Source organism: Trypanosoma cruzi, genomic scaffold (assembly GCF_000209065.1).
Source record: "Trypanosoma cruzi strain CL Brener 1047053517145 genomic scaffold, whole genome shotgun sequence".
In the NCBI taxonomy this organism is placed as follows: Eukaryota; Euglenozoa; class Kinetoplastea; order Trypanosomatida; family Trypanosomatidae; genus Trypanosoma; species Trypanosoma cruzi.
This window is the reverse complement of record NW_001849571.1, coordinates 118,201-134,278: the sequence shown is the minus strand read 5'-3', so window position 1 is coordinate 134,278 and position 16,078 is coordinate 118,201. Positions and strand designations below refer to the sequence as shown.

The 16,078-nt window shown below is 53.3% G+C and overlaps 11 protein-coding genes across 11 annotated transcripts, besides 25 other annotated features; all 11 read left to right on the top strand.

Annotated features, from left to right (window-relative positions):
- Tc00.1047053511589.260 (glycyl-tRNA synthetase, putative) lies at nt 1-390 on the top strand (the record flags this gene model as incomplete). Its single annotated transcript, XM_810934.1, has 1 exon — nt 1-390. A coding segment is annotated over one exon (390 nt), but the record flags the coding sequence as incomplete, so codon positions are not given.
- Nucleotides 1-8,617: a sequence feature (heterozygous, Esmeraldo-like haplotype).
- Nucleotides 742-771: a microsatellite.
- Tc00.1047053511589.250 (hypothetical protein, conserved) lies at nt 994-1,677 on the top strand (the record flags this gene model as incomplete). Its single annotated transcript, XM_810933.1, has 1 exon — nt 994-1,677. One exon carries the CDS (start codon nt 994-996, stop codon nt 1,675-1,677), a length of 684 nt encoding a protein of 227 aa, XP_816026.1.
- Nucleotides 1,740-1,779: a microsatellite.
- Nucleotides 1,943-2,015: a sequence feature (T-rich).
- Nucleotides 2,117-2,137: a sequence feature (AT_rich).
- Nucleotides 2,332-2,353: a sequence feature (AT_rich).
- Nucleotides 2,799-2,820: a sequence feature (AT_rich).
- Nucleotides 2,907-5,117, top strand: Tc00.1047053511589.240 (hypothetical protein, conserved; the record flags this gene model as incomplete). The annotated part of the gene is made up of 1 exon (XM_810932.1): nt 2,907-5,117. The coding sequence occupies one exon, from the start codon at nt 2,907-2,909 to the stop codon at nt 5,115-5,117; it is 2,211 nt and encodes a 736-aa protein (XP_816025.1).
- Nucleotides 5,288-5,309: a microsatellite.
- Tc00.1047053511589.230 (eukaryotic translation initiation factor 3 subunit, putative) lies at nt 5,509-6,537 on the top strand (the record flags this gene model as incomplete). Its single annotated transcript, XM_810931.1, has 1 exon — nt 5,509-6,537. One exon carries the CDS (start codon nt 5,509-5,511, stop codon nt 6,535-6,537), a length of 1,029 nt encoding a protein of 342 aa, XP_816024.1.
- Nucleotides 6,718-6,742: a microsatellite.
- Nucleotides 6,775-6,814: a microsatellite.
- Nucleotides 6,853-7,695, top strand: Tc00.1047053511589.220 (hypothetical protein, conserved; the record flags this gene model as incomplete). Its single annotated transcript, XM_810930.1, has 1 exon — nt 6,853-7,695. One exon carries the CDS (start codon nt 6,853-6,855, stop codon nt 7,693-7,695), a length of 843 nt encoding a protein of 280 aa, XP_816023.1.
- On the top strand, nt 7,952-8,398 carry Tc00.1047053511589.209 (hypothetical protein, conserved; the record flags this gene model as incomplete). The annotated part of the gene is made up of 1 exon (XM_810936.1): nt 7,952-8,398. One exon carries the CDS (start codon nt 7,952-7,954, stop codon nt 8,396-8,398), a length of 447 nt encoding a protein of 148 aa, XP_816029.1.
- Nucleotides 8,618-8,663: a sequence feature (areas merged during assembly that could not be assigned to a particular haplotype. This can correspond to areas where the two haplotypes were merged or to regions with more than two copies in the genome that were merged during assembly.).
- Nucleotides 8,664-9,098: a sequence feature (heterozygous, non-Esmeraldo-like haplotype).
- Nucleotides 8,721-10,034, top strand: Tc00.1047053511589.200 (S-adenosylhomocysteine hydrolase, putative; the record flags this gene model as incomplete). The annotated part of the gene is made up of 1 exon (XM_810929.1): nt 8,721-10,034. One exon carries the CDS (start codon nt 8,721-8,723, stop codon nt 10,032-10,034), a length of 1,314 nt encoding a protein of 437 aa, XP_816022.1.
- Nucleotides 9,099-9,519: a sequence feature (areas merged during assembly that could not be assigned to a particular haplotype. This can correspond to areas where the two haplotypes were merged or to regions with more than two copies in the genome that were merged during assembly.).
- Nucleotides 9,520-16,078: part of a sequence feature (heterozygous, Esmeraldo-like haplotype) that runs on past the window's edge.
- Nucleotides 10,285-10,308: a microsatellite.
- Nucleotides 10,427-10,466: a microsatellite.
- Nucleotides 10,588-10,618: a microsatellite.
- Nucleotides 10,680-10,707: a sequence feature (AT_rich).
- Tc00.1047053511589.190 (hypothetical protein, conserved) lies at nt 10,767-11,162 on the top strand (the record flags this gene model as incomplete). Its single annotated transcript, XM_810928.1, has 1 exon — nt 10,767-11,162. The coding sequence occupies one exon, from the start codon at nt 10,767-10,769 to the stop codon at nt 11,160-11,162; it is 396 nt and encodes a 131-aa protein (XP_816021.1).
- Nucleotides 11,176-11,197: a sequence feature (AT_rich).
- Nucleotides 11,325-11,363: a sequence feature (A-rich).
- On the top strand, nt 11,426-12,328 carry Tc00.1047053511589.180 (hypothetical protein, conserved; the record flags this gene model as incomplete). The annotated part of the gene is made up of 1 exon (XM_810927.1): nt 11,426-12,328. The coding sequence occupies one exon, from the start codon at nt 11,426-11,428 to the stop codon at nt 12,326-12,328; it is 903 nt and encodes a 300-aa protein (XP_816020.1).
- Nucleotides 12,412-12,450: a sequence feature (A-rich).
- Nucleotides 12,545-12,588: a sequence feature (CT-rich).
- Nucleotides 12,601-14,214, top strand: Tc00.1047053511589.170 (oxidoreductase, putative; the record flags this gene model as incomplete). Its single annotated transcript, XM_810926.1, has 1 exon — nt 12,601-14,214. One exon carries the CDS (start codon nt 12,601-12,603, stop codon nt 14,212-14,214), a length of 1,614 nt encoding a protein of 537 aa, XP_816019.1.
- Nucleotides 14,471-14,499: a microsatellite.
- On the top strand, nt 14,602-15,624 carry Tc00.1047053511589.160 (replication factor C, subunit 4, putative; the record flags this gene model as incomplete). Its single annotated transcript, XM_810925.1, has 1 exon — nt 14,602-15,624. The coding sequence occupies one exon, from the start codon at nt 14,602-14,604 to the stop codon at nt 15,622-15,624; it is 1,023 nt and encodes a 340-aa protein (XP_816018.1).
- Nucleotides 15,678-15,706: a microsatellite.
- Nucleotides 15,987-16,027: a microsatellite.

Here is a 16,078-nt window from a genome sequence, read left to right as displayed (position 1 = left end):
GAGAAGCGTGCCGTCTTCAGCATGCGCCCTGTGATTGCGCCGCAGAAGGTGGCGGTGCTGCCGCTGCTTGTGAAGCCGGAGTTGTTGCGGGTGGTGGAGGAGATCCGTGGCGACATGGTGCTGCGGGGCATCTCGACCCGCACCGACGACAGCGGCGCCTCGATTGGGAAGAAGTACGCCCGTGTGGACGAGCTCGGCATTCCGTTCTGCGTCACGTGCGACTTTGAGACGGACGGATGCGTCACGCTGCGTGAGCGCGACAGCGCCCGGCAGGTGCGCATCCCAAGGGAGACGGTCGCCGACGTGGTGGCGGAGTTGAGCCGCCCGCTACAACCACGCGAGTGGAGTAGCGTCGAGACGGAGTTCCCTGCACAGTCAATAGCAGCGTGACCGTACCGCGGCGTGGATTTAGAACAGATGCCACGGAAAAATAACAAAGAGAGGATTATGGTTTGGTGTGTGTGTGTGAAGTCATCAAATGAGGCTCAATAAAATGTATTTCTGGGGAACGCAGCACGAAAAAAAGAAAAAAAAAAAAGAGTGGGGTTTGTGTCACGGTGATAGTAATGCACCGCGCGCATGTGGGGCCTTTCTCTTTACATTTTATGTGTTTGTTCTTGCCGCATTAGATGATGCTATTATTCGCCTACTGCCATCCCCACTGTTACTCTTTCTCTCACCGGTGACCGTTTCTCTGTCTCTCTGTCGGTGTGCGTGCTTGTGCGATGGCTTTAAGCCTGGTTTTTTTTTTTTTTTTTTTTTTTTTCCTTTCATGCCACCTTCTCTCTCTTTCTCTCTATCTTACACATGCGGGGCAGGAAAAGGAAAAGAGCGGAGGGTAAACACCGTAGGGAACCGAATAGAGGACCGAAAGTCAGCCGATAGACGGAAGCAGAAGAGGGAGGGAGGTGGGGGGGGGGAGAAGAAAATAGAAAACAAAAAAAACAACAAAATACAAAATAACAAAACAAACCGAACCACCTGGTGGCAGCGATGTTGAGTCGTCTCTTTGGTAGAGGGGATAAGCAGGCGAAGGCCCGCGAGAAGCAGCAGTCGGGAGGGCCCGGCTCCGTCTCGCAAACTCTGGAAAAACTGGAGTCGGCCTACGAGCTTCTCGAGAAGCGAGAGGGGGTGCTCGAAAAGAAGATGGAGATGGAGTTGGAGAGGGCAAAGCAGTACCACGCCAAGAAGAACACACAGGCAGCGCTTCAGTGCATGAAGCGGAAGAAGGCGTTTGAGGAGCAGCTGACGAACATCAGCGCCCAGAAGCAAAACCTCGAGACACTGAAGTTTACGCTGCAGAATCAGAATATGAATAACGAACTACTGGAGGTGCAGCAGCGCGTCAAGAATGAGCTGCGGGAACGTAATAAAAAGATGGATGCGGATCGTGTAGAGGAGAATATGGAGGAGTTGCAGGAGGAGATGGAGAAGGCCAACGCCGTCGCCGAGGCCCTGCGACAGCCGCTCGACAGCCAACTGCTGGACGAGGACGAACTCATGGGAGAACTCATGGCGGAACTGCAGACTGCCGATGTGAAGGTGGCAGAGTCAGCGCCAGCGCTGCCGGCCATGCCAAGTGTGCCTACCGGAAAGCTGCCGAAGTTGACTGCCAAAGAAAAAGAGGATGAGGATGAAGAGGCGCTGCGAGCCCTTGAGGCAGAACTTCAGTCTTAGTGCTGGGCGTGTCTCTTTTCCCCCTTTTTTTCTCCATTCACACCGTTAGGCTCTTGCGTTGCATATATATATATTTATATTTATCTATATATATATATATATTTCTCTTTCTTTGTGTGTCTGTGTGTGAGGGGGGAGAAGGAGAAAAAAAACAAAAGCCCCAAAGTTGGAGCAAAACGAGTTAAGCGAGGAACGCAAAGGAAATAGTTTTCTTTTTTTCTTTTTCTTTTTGTGAGGAGGACTGGGAGAGAGGATACATGAATGCAAAAAAAAAAAAAAAAAAAAAAAGGAAGTGAGAGTGAGAGAGAGGGTAAGAAAAAAAAAAAAAAAAAAAAAAAGCGGAATGAGCAGCAACGACAAGAGCAGGCGGGGGAGCCGTGGACAAGATCTGCGTGTGTGTGTGTGCAAGAGTTGAGTACAGAGGCTTTCTTTTAGTGTGTTTATATATTTATATTTATAAGCTCGGTGTCTGTTACTGGTTTAGAGCGCCGCCGCTTCTTGTGCGTACTTTTTGCATGTCTCCTGTGTGACTCCGCTTGCATTCCCTCCTTTATTTATGAGGCAGTTGAAACGAACACTCCGCCTTCCTTCATGCCACAGACGTGCTCATGCATTTTTATGCGTTTATGCGTATTTATGATTAGTTGTGTGCCCTTTTTTTTTTATTTTATTTTTTGGTGCATATTTGTCTGTGTGTGCTGTTAATAAAATCTGTTGGCACTGAATGGCACTTTTTATCTCATCGGTTTTTTCTTTGGTCTTTCAAAAACTTTTTTTTATTGTTAAGGCTCTCATCGAAATTACAACAATGAAGGGGAGGGAGGGATGACTGTTCCCCACTCACCGCTACTGGCGGCACAGCGGCCTCATCGGACGCGAGGGGCACTGATGGCCGCGCCTCATCGCGATGTTTAACGGCCCGCGAGAACGAAGTTTTGTATTTTGTCTGCAAGTGGCTTGCAAAGGAACACGGATGTGGGGCCACTCTCCCCATGCGTGATGGATATGCCACGAGATCTTCCTTTTCCCCCTTCCTCATTCCCTCCTTTTCTCTCCTCCTTGCTTTCTTCCAGTTTCTGTGGCGGCGTTGGGCGTCATGCGGCATTTCACCAGGGGCTTTCTTTTTTTAATTATTATTATTTTGCCTGCACTTGGCTATAAAATTTTTTGTTTTTAATTTACGTGTTTTCCTTTTTGTTAGGTGGCGGGCTGAAACAGCATAGGGCTCAATGCTACCCATTGTGCAGGAGTACATGACCGAATGTGCGCAGCGGCGGGTGGAGCCGTATTACGGTTTTATCGAGCATGCGGGGGCCGGAGAAATAGTGACGGACTTGGATTTTGCCCCGTTGCACAGTGTGCGGGTTTTTGCATCGACGTTGCTGCGTTGCGGGCCGCGTTCCATCGCTGCGAGGGGGCCGAAGTTGCAGGTTTTGGCGCTGCGTTACGACTCGAACAAGGGCATGCATCACCCCCCGCGGCAGTCGAAGCGCAAGGTTTCCTACACGGCCTTGTTGTCGCAGCGTCTCCCTGAAGATGTCATTGTTGCAGCACAAAACCGGCCGGTGCTGAGGAGCCTCATTGACGGCGTGCGTGTGGCGTGCATGACTTACACGGGGCATTTGGTTCGTGTGGAGTTGTGTGGCCTGCCGCTTAGCGAGATAAGGGAGGTGGTTGCCAGGCTGTTTGATGTGCTGCAGCACTGTGGCCTCCTTCGGGTACTCAAACTGAACAAGTCCAAGCTGACGGACCAGCTTTTCACGCGGCTGACAACGACGGTGAACACGTTTCCCTCACTGAAGGAGGGCCACTTCTCCGAGTGCGGTCTTACAGACGGCAGTGCCAGGGGAATTCATTCTCTCATTCTCCTCAATCGTGGCAGGGAGCAGAACGCAATGTGGCGTGCGTCTCTGAGGGACGGGGGTGGCGGTCACGTTGCAACGTTCGCGCGGGGGCTGGAAGTGCTTGATTTGTCGGGGAATTGCTTTAGCGATGCCACTCTTAGGCGATTGGGACTTGCCATAGCGCATGATGCATCGCTGCGAGTAATTGATATGAGCCGCAACACTGTGACGACGGCAGGGCTGAAGGAGTTTTTACAGCGTGGGACACTGCAGGAGAGCGCAGTGGAGTCCCTTGACCTGTCAAAGAACTTGATTGACACAAAGGATAAATTTTTCGTTGGGGATGATTTTGCATGTCAGCAAACGTACGGGGAGCAGCTTCTTCTCACCCGGTTAGACTCTCGAGAGCGGCACCGCAGCGCCAGCACGGCACCCCAATTGGAGGTGAGTGGTGCCACCGTACCACAGCTGAAGTCATCGGCCGCCGATGGTGCGCCGCTGGAGATTCACCATCCGCGTGCCGTCTCGCCCGAGGACGTTGGGGCCGGCGGTTTAAGGTCACGCGAGTCGAGTCCCGCTGCGGTGTTGGACACACGTGAGGAGAACGCTGAGGTTTGCTCTCAGTCGTTGAGATACCCCGGGATGGAGCGGCTGCAGGCAAACCGTAGCACATGGACCGCCTCGCCCGAGATGTTTGATCGCCAAAGCAACGCCAGCCGCCGTAACGGGGACCGCAAGGCATCCGAACGTTCTCGATTTTCTTATCAGGAGACGGGGAAACAGCAGGAAAACCAACCGCGCCACAATCAATACCCACCGCCGCATCAAACTGCCGTGCCTTTTTTCCCACCGCTTCTTTTTGCTCCCACCGGCAGTGGCGATGGCCCTCAGCAGCAGCAGCAGCAGTGGTGTGGTGTCCCGCTGTATGTCCCTGTCCCTGTTTCTTCACTTGGGGCTATGGCGATGCCGCCACCCGCGCGATCTACGCGGGATGTCGCCGTGGGGACCTCGCCTCAGCCGGACACGATGCAGCAGAGCACTTCTAGATCCCTCTCTACCACGCCATTGGCCGACGGCGATGTCACGGATGACGGCACCGCCTTTGAGAAGATGATGATGGAACCCTTACAGACCAATGACTGGGAACTTGCGGACTGGAGGAGGAATGAGCAGCGCTTTCTGGAGTCTCTCATTGTGCGACTGGAGTCCCACGAAAATACGACAACCGAGATGCTGGAGCGAAACTACCAGGCAACATGTGATCGTTTGGGTGCCATTCAAGAGGAATTCTCGCGGCAGATTCACGAGCTGCTTCAGGAGCAGCGTGTGGGGTCTGAGCGGTTTCGTGGGCAGCTGCGCGAGGAATTATTAAGCGAACGGCAACAGCAACAACAGCAGCAGGACCCTGAAGCCGCCATGGCGGAGCAGCTGGCGCAACTCATAGATACGGGGATGAAACGGATTCATGATCAGATGGAGAGGCGTTCGGCTTCTGCGTCTGGCACGGCAGCCAAGGCGGCGGGTGTTGACTTGCAACAACCAACACAGGAATACCTCCGTGTAGTGAAGGAGCGATTGAGCAGTTTGGGATGGTGAGGGGGGCGAGAAGGAGGGCTGTACGCAAGATATGCCTTTTCACATGTATGTGTGTTTCTGCTGGGAGCTTTTTTTTCTGGTGTCGCTTCCATGTCGTCTTCTGTTTCTGCAGCGGTTGCCACTATGAGGGGGAGGGGCCGCAGGTTTTTTTTTTCTTTTTTTTTTGCCGCTTATTTATTTATTTATTTATTTTTCTTTTGTTTGGCTTGTTGCAAAAAAAAGCAAAAAAAAAAAAAAAGAAGGCGTGGAGGGGTCCACCGGGACGAAAGATTCATTCGACGCAAAGGAGGGAAAGAGAGAGAGAGTGTGTGTGTGTGTGAAGGCGAAACGAAAAACATAAAAAACAACAAAAAAGGAAGGACGCAACCGGAAGAACAGCGGGGGGTAAGCAATGAACATTCAGGGCTTAGCGCTGCACGGGCACATGAAGCCCGTGACGATGATTAAGTTCAACCGCGAAGGGGACCTGCTTTTCTCGACGGCAAAGGAGCCTAACATCAGCGTGTGGTACACCAAAACAGGGGAACGTCTCGGTGTGTTTAACGGTCATAGCGCCATTGCCGCGTGTGATGTGAACAATTACTCCACGCTGCTTGTGACTGGCGGTATGGACTTCAAGGCCAAGTTGTGGTGTGTAGAGAGCGGGGATGAGTTGGCGAACATCATGCTCAAGAGCCCTGCTCGTGCCGTTGGCTTTGCGCATGACGACAGCAAAGTGATGGTGAGCACCTCCAGGAAGATGGGCGAGAAGTCGGCAATTCAGCTGTACAACCTGCCCTTTGCCGTGCCGAAGGAGGACTACATTGTGCATCCCGTCAAGACAGCCTTTAATCCCTGCGCTGAGTTTGTTTCGGAGAGCGACGATATCACGTTTGCGGTGTGGGGTCCAACGAACGACACAATTTACTACTCCATGTCCGACGGCTCCGTGGCGATTCTCGACGTGGAGACAATGCGCACCATTCGCACGCAACAGCCACATGAGGAAACTGTTAATCGCATCGGATTTGACTGCAACTACTACACTCTCATCACCGCCTCTAAGGACAAGACGGCCCGTCTGTTAGATTCCCGCGACATGTCGGTCATCCAGACATACAGGAGCGACGTGCCGGTGAACGATGCGTCCATCTCTCCATGCGGCGACCATGTCATTCTGGGAGGTGGCATGGAAGCGCAGGATGTGACGACACAAGGTGGCCAGACCAGCTTTGAGGTGAAGTTCTACCACAAGGTGCATGAAAAGCAGCTTGGTCAGGTGCGTTGCCACTTTGGTACCATTAACGCCGTCTCTTTCTTTCCCGACGGTCGTGGGTTTGCTAGCGGTGCCTTTGATGGCCTCGTGAAGCTCCACCGCTTTGATGAGAATTACGAAGCCGCGCCCGGGGCAAAGCCGGTTTGGTCGCCGGACTCGTCTTGAATATGCCCCGCCGAGGGACCTAAAAACAACAAATAAGAAGAAAAGGAAAATCAGAGACAATCAGACTGCAGTGCGGCACTCAACTGTTCTTAAAAAAAAAATATTTCATTTTCAGTCTTTATTCCGTTCCTGTGTGCTCTGTTTGTGTAACCCCATACTCCCTGACCGCCTCGTGCTGCCTTTTTTTTTTCTTTTTTTTTTTTTTGCCTGCATGTCATTGCATCACAGAACTTTTGATTTTTTTCTTTTTTCTTTTTTTTTTTTTTTTTTTGTTTTTGCGCTTTGGCTTTCACGGCGGGGTCTCAGTTTGCATCCATGTGGCGCAAGGGGGCGGCCACTATGATACGACTGCGGCAGCCGCTTTGTTATCATAACGGCATGCGTGCAACGGTGATGGCAACGCGTGCACTCTCGAGCGGTGACGTGCAGGACGAGGCGACAAGGTGGGCGCGTGGGATGGAGGACAAGTACGGGCCTGGCGCGTACAAATTGTTCCGCCCGCTCTACAAGGATCTTTCAGACGAGATGCGACGGGAGGTGAACGTGAGGCCGCCGCCCCCGATGGATGGTTGGACCACACGTCATGATGAGGCGACGAATCTCGTCGTATTTGAGCGCGCTGCCGATGAAACGACGCGAGTGGGCCGTGTTGTTGCGTACAGCCCGATTGAAATGGCGAACCCGCCAAAACTTAACGATTTGCTGTATTTTTTAGACTGGTTCCCTGTGGAGGTGCTGGTGGCACGTAATGGCGTTATTTTGCACTTTTCAATGGCCGTCAACGAGGGTGGGATGCACATGCGCAATGTTCGTGCCTACAAGGAGGAGGAGCATTTGCTTTCCACCACAGACGACGCGGCGTGGGTGCGTCGTCATCTCTACTACGATGGCCCATGCCTCTGGCACCTTGAGTTGGACGTACAGAACGAACTGTACGATATCATGCAAGATCACGGCATTACGCTGGATTGGATGCGGTGGGCGGCCGGGTGGGTGTACTACCTTGAGCACGTGGCATATGTGCAGTGGAGTGTCGGCATGCTGGAGCAGCTTATTCCGTCGGTGCTACGCGGTCCAGAGGAAGACTTTCTCACGGCGGAAGAGAGGGAAGAACTCAGCAAGCCAACGGAGGAGTGGTTAGATGGGCATTATGCGTAGTGGCGCAGCCCTTTTTTTTTTTTTTTCTTTTTGCCTAACCGCAGCTTTTTGGGTGCGTTGCTCACCGCCGTCTTTGCCTCCTTTCGAATCTATGAGTGTTATTTTGAGGGATGTAAAATGTGGATACAACATGAATGTGTCTTTGTGGTTTTCTGTACTTTTGCAGCTAGTGCTGTCCCTCGCTGGTTGCCTCCACTCCTTCTTTTTTTTTTTTATTTTCCTTTTTCTTCTTGTCTCTCAACTACCGGGGGAGGGGATGTGCATTGCTCTTGGCATCGTCGCGGAGGATGATGAGGCATGGCGAATTGCCAGCGAGGCTGTCGCTGCAGAAAAGGAGCCTGTCTTCAGCGGGAACAACGGCCCTTTTGTAGATGTCTGGTTTGGCGAACATAAACTCTTTGGCCTCGTTCAACGCGTTGCTCCAAACGACTTTATTCAGGTCGCCCAGGAGTGTGGCGAGAGGAGTGATGACGCCGCGGCCACGTCGCGGATACGTGTGACGCACAACGTCTCTTTTGTCCTTCACCTCTCGTCGGTGCCGCATGCGATGCTGCAGGCACGGGCAGCGCCGGAGGACAAGTTTGTGAACTTCATGCAACTTGTCGTGGATTACGCTTCGCTGCTGCGGCGCGGGATGAAGGATGAGTTTCTTGGCGTCGATCCCGAGTCCGATGCGGAGTACATACGCTTCACGCCCCAGTGAGACATTGCGGCTGTGCGTTGGTGCTGGTGACTTCTCTTCTGGACACGTGTGCCTCTGGTGTACACTTCTCTCATTTTCTTCTTTTCCTTTTTTTTCTTGTTGTTTGTGGGGATGCCTTTTCTGTTTATTTTTTCCTCTGGTTTCTCCTTCTGTCCCACTTTCTCCTGCTGGGCGGGCGTTGCTCCTCGCGAGAAGAGAAGTAATAAAATTACGTGAAAAAAAAAAAAAAGGAAAAGAAAAGCCGATCATCAGCCATAGCTTCAAGCAGGCACACACACACAAACACACGTACGCGCAAAACAATTAACGCCATTAAAACATCATGACCGATTACAAAGTCCGAGACATCAGCCTGGCAGAGTGGGGCCGAAAGGCAATTGAAATCGCGGAGAACGAGATGCCGGGGCTCATGGAGCTGCGCCGTGAGTACAGCCAGTCGAAGCCACTCAAGGGCGCCAAGATCGCTGGCTGCCTGCACATGACGGTGCAGACGGCAGTGCTGATTGAGACACTCATCCAGCTTGGCGCGGAGGTTCGTTGGAGCTCATGCAACATCTTTTCTACCCAAGACAACGCCGCCGCCGCCATTGCGAAGCGTGGCATCCCCGTGTTCGCCTGGAAGGGAGAAACGGAGGAGGAGTACCAATGGTGCATTGAGCAGACACTTAAGGGCTTCAGCGGCGACGGATTCCCGAACATGATCCTCGACGACGGCGGTGACCTGACGAACCACGTCCTTGACCACTGCCCCCACCTTGTGGACAAAATCTACGGCATATCGGAGGAAACGACAACAGGTGTGAAGAATTTGTACAAACGTCTGCAGCGCGGAAAACTGCCCATCCCTGCCATCAACGTGAATGACAGCGTCACAAAGAGCAAGTTTGACAACCTCTACGGCTGCCGCGAGTCACTTGTGGACGGCATCAAACGTGCCACGGACGTGATGATCGCTGGAAAGACTGCCTGTGTTTGTGGTTATGGCGACGTGGGCAAAGGCTGCGCCGCCGCCCTGCGTGCTTTTGGTGCCCGTGTTGTTGTCACGGAGGTGGACCCGATCAACGCGCTGCAGGCGGCGATGGAAGGGTACCAGGTGCTTCTGGTCGAGGACATCGTGGAGCAGGCGCACATTTTTGTCACGACGACCGGTAACGACGACATCATCACGGCCGAGCACTTCCCCCGCATGCAAGATGACGCGATTGTGTGCAACATTGGCCACTTTGACACGGAGATTCAAGTGTCGTGGCTGAAGGCGAACGCGAAGGAGCGCGTGGAGGTTAAACCGCAGGTGGATCGCTACACCATGCACAATGGCCGCCACATCATTCTTTTGGCGGAGGGCCGCCTCGTGAATTTGGGATGCGCCAGCGGCCACCCCTCGTTCGTCATGTCGAACTCCTTCAGCAACCAGGTGCTTGCGCAGATCGAGCTCTGGACGCAGCGTGAGAGCGGCAAGTACCCGCGTGGCGAGAAGGCACAGGTGTACTTCCTGCCAAAAAAGCTGGACGAGAAGGTGGCGGCCCTGCACCTTGGCAAGCTCGGGGCCAAGCTGACGAAGCTCACCGCGAGGCAGGCGGATTACATCAACTGCCCCGTGGACGGCCCATTCAAGCCGGACCACTACCGCTACTAATCGCTTCTCGCACGCCTGTGAGGGGCGGAGAGGAGGAGGCAGGCAGAAAAACAGGCGGAGGGCGAGCACGTTTGCACCCCATTCATTCATTCATGTGCCCGGCAATATACATTCATGCATACGTGCGGCCGCGGCAACGCACGGCGTAATTTGGTTTTATACGACTGTTGAATTGAGCGAGAAATAAAGTGGAGGTTCGTATGAGGGAGGGGGGAAGAAGAAGGAAGAAAGAAAAGGAATAAAAAATGAAGTTTTTTTTTGTTTTGTTTTGTTTGGGACGCATTTAACTATCGATGAAAAAACAAAAAAAAAAAGAAGGAACTGTTGAAGGGAAAAAAGCAAAAGAGGAGGGGGGGGGGGCAGGTGAATACGCCAAGGAGGCAGGCATGAGGAAAAGAAAAAAAAAGAAAAAAAAAAAAGAAACAAACAAAACACAAACACACATAAATACTTACAAAAAAAAAAAAATAAAAAGATACTCAAAATGTGGGGGATGTGAAGGAAGTTGCGTGTGTTTTGAGTAATTTACATCTTGTCTGATCCCATTGCATTCTGTGTGTGTCTGTGCGTGTGTGTGTGTCTGTTATTCCGCGGAGCCTCGCCCCTTTTGTGTTTTCTTTCTGCACTTGGACTGCCGGGACCTTCTTTTTATAAAATTTTTTTTTTTTTTTAACTCCTCCTTGACGTGCGCTTGCTTATATATAGATTGACGGTTCGGCCGCGGTTAAGAGGATGTTGGCCGCTCTGTTGCCGTCCGTCGTGTTGTTTGTGCTGGCGCTTGTGGCGTTTTCTGGCGCGGTGACTATTGTGCACGGAGGTTTTATTCGGCTGGCCATTGGGGCTCTAATTGTGGCGCTGTTGATATCCATTATTTTTTCGTCGTGTGCTGTTCTGTTGCTGGAGGCGTCGAGTAGTTTTCCTACGGATGTGGTTCCTGTGATATTTTTGCGCGGCGCACTGGGGGCCATTGCGCAGCCGACAATAGCGGGTATTGTTTTGCTTGCCATGCTGGTTGTTCTTGCAATGAGCACCTCCCGCGTGTGTGGGCTGGTGGAGGAAATTCAAATTCTGCTGGATGCACACAAGGCAGTGGCAGAAGCGGAAGTAATTTCGTCCACGAAGAGGTAATAGTTGTTTGTGCAAAAAAAAAATAATATATATTTGCTGCCGGAAACAAGGAATTTTTATGCGTCAATAGGGATGTCTTTGCCTTTGTGCATTGCAGTGGCAATGAGTTTTCCTTTTCATTCGTTACGCACCGACGTCCGTGTGTGTGTGTGCACTGCACTCTTTTCTTCCTTTTCTTCTTTTTTTTTTCTTTTTTCTTTTGCGTGTGTAGGAGTGAAAGGGAAGCTGAAGCAGAGTGGGAAAGAGAAGGAGGGCGGGCGACAATGGATGCCCTGTACCTTATGAGCAGGGCGCAGTTCCATCAGGCAGCGACTCACATCTCCCTCTATCGCGAGGATGCGTCACCGGGCTACCGGACTCTCGGTGAGGAATGCCTGCGCCTCGTTGGCCTCAACCCCAGTCGCTACGTTTACTGGAATGTACCGAACATGAGCGCCTACTTTGGAAGGACAGTGCCAGTGGACGTTCATGGTGGTTACGTTCTCGTGGACGAAGGCGCTGCAGGGCGGCTTGCCACAAGTTACGGGGTGTTGCGCTACGCGTATCTTTCCGCCGCCGTGCGCGCAAGGGAGGGTGGGAGGTGGCGGTACGACTTCATGACGATGAACATCACTCTCGCTGTGGGTGTGGCAGGCGGATTTGCAGCGCTTTCTGTCGGCAGGTCTCGCTGGGCGTGGATGCGGCGACATCCGGTTGGCGGCATTGCTGTCAGTCTGCTTGCTTTTCTCACGGGCACAGTGGCCTCTCGCCAGGCAATTCGCGTTCTCGGTGTCGGGATTGTGACTGCACATAACAGCCACAAGAAGGCTCTGACGAAACTTAACTGCGCTGACTGCTTTGACGACGTCAACCTCTACACTGCACAGCAAGTCGAGGACCTGCGCAAGCAGGAGATTCCGCGACAACCAGGGATGCCTCCGCCACCGGAGGAGTTTGTGAAGCGATTTGAGCGGGGCACGCAGCTGCAGATAAAGGTGCTGCAGGCCGATATGGACGAGGTGCGTGCGGAGAAGCGGCGCATTGGTTCCCACTTCTGCGACGTGCACCGCGGCCTCCGCGAGGATGAGGGGTACGCCGAGTCGGTTGTGCTGCCGATCTCACCCGTGGACACCCAGCGTGCCAGCGAAAGACTCCGTGCCGAGAGAACGGAGAAGAAGGCGGAGTGAAAGGGGAAAACTAAAGAAAAGGGAAGGGTCATAGTGGGGCGAATGACGCGGAGAAAATAGGGTGGGTAGCTCGCGTGTGCGCATTTTCTCTTTCTTTCTTGTTTTTTCTTTTTTTTTTTTTTGTGTGTGTGTGTGTGATGCCGTTCACTATCCTCGTTGTTTCGGTTTATTTTTGTCTCCCCCTATAAATATATATTTGATGCCACACACACGCACAGAGAGGGAGAAAGAGAGGGAGGGAGTGAGTGAGGAAGGAAAGGTGGCCAGGCAAAATGTCGGCGAAGAAGAGGGCCTTCGATGTCCTCGTCCTTGGGGCTGGCGCAGCAGGCTGCGCAGCGGCACGTGCTATTGCGTTAAGATACCCCAATGCGACGGTCGGCCTTGTTGAACAGGGCACCCGGCGCCCACTGCCGTTGGTGATGCGTGTGCCGCTGTTGACGCCACTCGTCGCCTCGGTGCGCAGCACACGAGGGTTCCTGCGCAAATATCATGGAGTTCCTGAGGAGTGCATTGGGGGGCGGCAGTTGAAGTACGTGCGGGGCTGCGCTCTTGGCGGTAGCAGCTGCTGCAATGATATGCGGTACATGCGCGGCACGACGAGGGATTATGCGGCATGGGGCGATCCGATGTGGTCCTTTGAGCAACTCCTGCCTTTTTTCTGCGCCTTGGAGCGCAACTCTCGGGGGGGCTCCTTTTTTCATGGTAACAGTGGTCCGCTGGATGTTACGGATGTTCCACGGGCAAATGTCGGTTTTGAGTTGAACATCCTTTGGTTTGAGTCGTGCGAGGCGCTGGGCATCCCCGAGACGATGGACTTCAACGCTGGAGCGGCGGACGGCTTTTCGGCCCTCCAGTCGCTCATCGCAAAGGGCGTGCGCGTGGATGTCTTTGACGCCCTCTTGGAGCGGGACCGCCACCTGTTCCCCAATTTGACCGTCATGCCGGAGACGAGGGTGCAGCGGATACTTTTTGACGGAAAGCGAGTGAGTGGCGTTGAGACTAGGGTAGGACGCGACGTGGAGGTGCTTTTTTCCTGTCGTGTTGTCTTGTGTTTGGGGCCGTTGGAATCTCCGGCGCTGCTGCAGCGGAGTGGCGTTGGAGCGGGCGGAAGAGTTGCTGAAATTCCCGATGTCGGGAAGAATCTCATTCAGCCCACTTCCGCAACAATTGTGTTTGGTGTCACACATAACGCTAACCTTCACAGCAAGTCTGTGAGCTGGCGCAACGCCCCGTACCTGCTGCGCCAGTGGCGGGAGTACAACGAGGAGCGCTCTGGCGCGTTTGCCTCCCTCGCAGAAGGTGCCGCGTTTGTCCGTTCGACGCCAACGGCAGCGTGGCCGGACTTATCGCTGACTTTTTTTGCGACTCCCAACGTGCGCTGGTGTGGGTGGAGGCCGTTTGACGGCTTTGCTGTGCGTGTGGCGCACCATTACCCCGAGAGCCGCGGTGAAGTCGACGCGGTGGATGAACACAACATCCGCATCACAAGCCGCATGTTTTCTTCGCGGAAGGACGTGCAGTGCATGGACGAGGGCATGCGTTGGGTCGGGTCGCTTTTCGCCGACGCGCGGTCGGCGTTCCACATCGACGCACAGGGCCGGCCGACTTCGCCTTTCGCCTCGCTTGGCGTGCATGTGCGCCATCCAAGGAATGCCCTTCACACGCAGCAGGGGACCGCCGCCTTTTTGGCGGAGCACGCACAGGGCACCGGTGACCTCTTTGGCACATGTGCGCTTGGGAAGGTTGTAGATAGCACGCTGCGTGTGCGGGGTGTGGACGGGCTGCACGTTGCGGATGCTAGTGTCGTGCCAACCCCGACTTGCGGTGCGAGTTGTGTCATTGGCGCGGCCATCGGGTCAAGGGTGGCGTCGATTCTGCAGGTGTGACGTTCTTGGGAGTCGTAGCTCTCACCTCTGCGTCCCTTTTGCCCATGCGCTCTCTTCTTCTCACACTCACTCACTTTCTGCTCTCTGTGCCGTGTGTCGTGTCTTCCTATCATCATCATCATCCCGACAGCCGTCCCTTTTTTTTCTGTTTGCTCCGCATGCGTGCGTGGGCCGCGGCTTCACCCACGGCGGCATTGCGTGCAAGGCAGTTGTGTTGAGAAGACAAAAAGGAGGGAGGGGGTAAGTAGCGTCGAACAAAACAAAAAAAGAAAAAAAAAAAAAGAAGTTTGGAACGCATCGCTTGCACCGACCGCAGCGGCGACCGCATCCATCATCCTCAGTGCTGCAGGTGGCGCTTGGCCTCGCGGTTGTTTGCGGACAGGCCTCATGTCCCAGCAGTTAGTGCCGTGGGTGGAGAAGTACCGCCCAAAGTCGATGGAAGACATTGTCGGCAACGCCGATGCCGTTTCGCGCCTGCGGGTGATATCGAAGGAGGGAAATCTCCCGAATCTGCTGTTGTGCGGCCCGCCAGGGACCGGCAAGACCACGAGTGTGCTTTGCCTCGCCCGCACGCTGCTCAGCGACCAGGACGGCGGCGACACGACCGCCCTCAAGGAGGCAGTGCTGGAGCTTAACGCCAGCGACGACCGTGGACTGGACGTGGTGCGGGAGAAGATAAAACTGTTTGCGCAGACGAAGAAGACGCTGCCGCAGAAGGTGAACGAAAGCAGCCAGCAGAAAATAAATCTCCACAAAATTGTCATTTTGGACGAGGCGGACAGCATGACGCCGGCGGCCCAACAGGCCTTGCGCCGCACCATGGAGCTTCACTCCAGCACCACACGCTTTGCTTTTGCCTGCAACAACAGTCATAAAATAATTGAGCCCATTCAGTCTCGATGCGCTGTGGTGCGCTTCAAGAAGCTTACGCATGCGGACATATTGAAGCGGCTCACGTACATTATTCAGCAGGAGAACGTCACTTACACCGATGACGGGTTAGAGGCTTTGCTGTACTTGGCAGAGGGCGACCTTCGTTCCGCTGTGAATGCCCTTCAGGCAACGCACTCGGGCTATGGCATGGTGAACGCGGAGAATGTCTTTAAAGTTTGCGATCAGCCGCATCCCCTGCTCGTGGAGAGCATTATGGATGGCTGTCTCCAGAAGAAGGATTTGCCGAGTGCACACAAGGAGCTGCAGCGGCTTTTAGGCCGTGGCTACGCGGCTTCAGATGTCATCTCCACCTTTTTCAGGACGGCACAGAATCCGAAGTTGTTCCGCAACGAGCAGCAGCAACTGGCAGTGCTGCGCATCATTGGGGAGACAACCATGCGGATTGCGGAGGGCGTTGGCACACCGCTGCAGCTTGCCTCGATGCTGGCTCGAATCACAATGGTCAACACGGACTGAGATGACCGCATCGAACTCAATACGACCGCTCACAACACATTCTAATGCACCACTTATTATTATTATTATTATTATTATTATTTTTCATAGATGAGGAGCCTTTTGTTGATGAAATTGTCGTGTGGTTCGTGGACGCATCGAAAGTAAATCTTAATGCCGATGATGATTACGGGGGAGTTGACGCGTTACATCTCTGGTCGCCGTCCCTCTGTGTTGGATGTTTGTGGGTGAAACTGAATCCAGAGGACAATAAAAGAATGCAAGGAGAAAAATTACTTTTTTTTTTTTTTTGGCGTTGGTTTTGACCCACTTTTTTATGTGCTCTTTTCTCAGCTGGGAAGGATTGAGATGTTCTCACGGCATGTTTTTGGTTTCTAATTTTATTTTTTTTTTGTTTTTGTTTCTCTCACCCTCATTTTTTGGGTACATTTGAAAATGTGCGTTTTTGCTCACA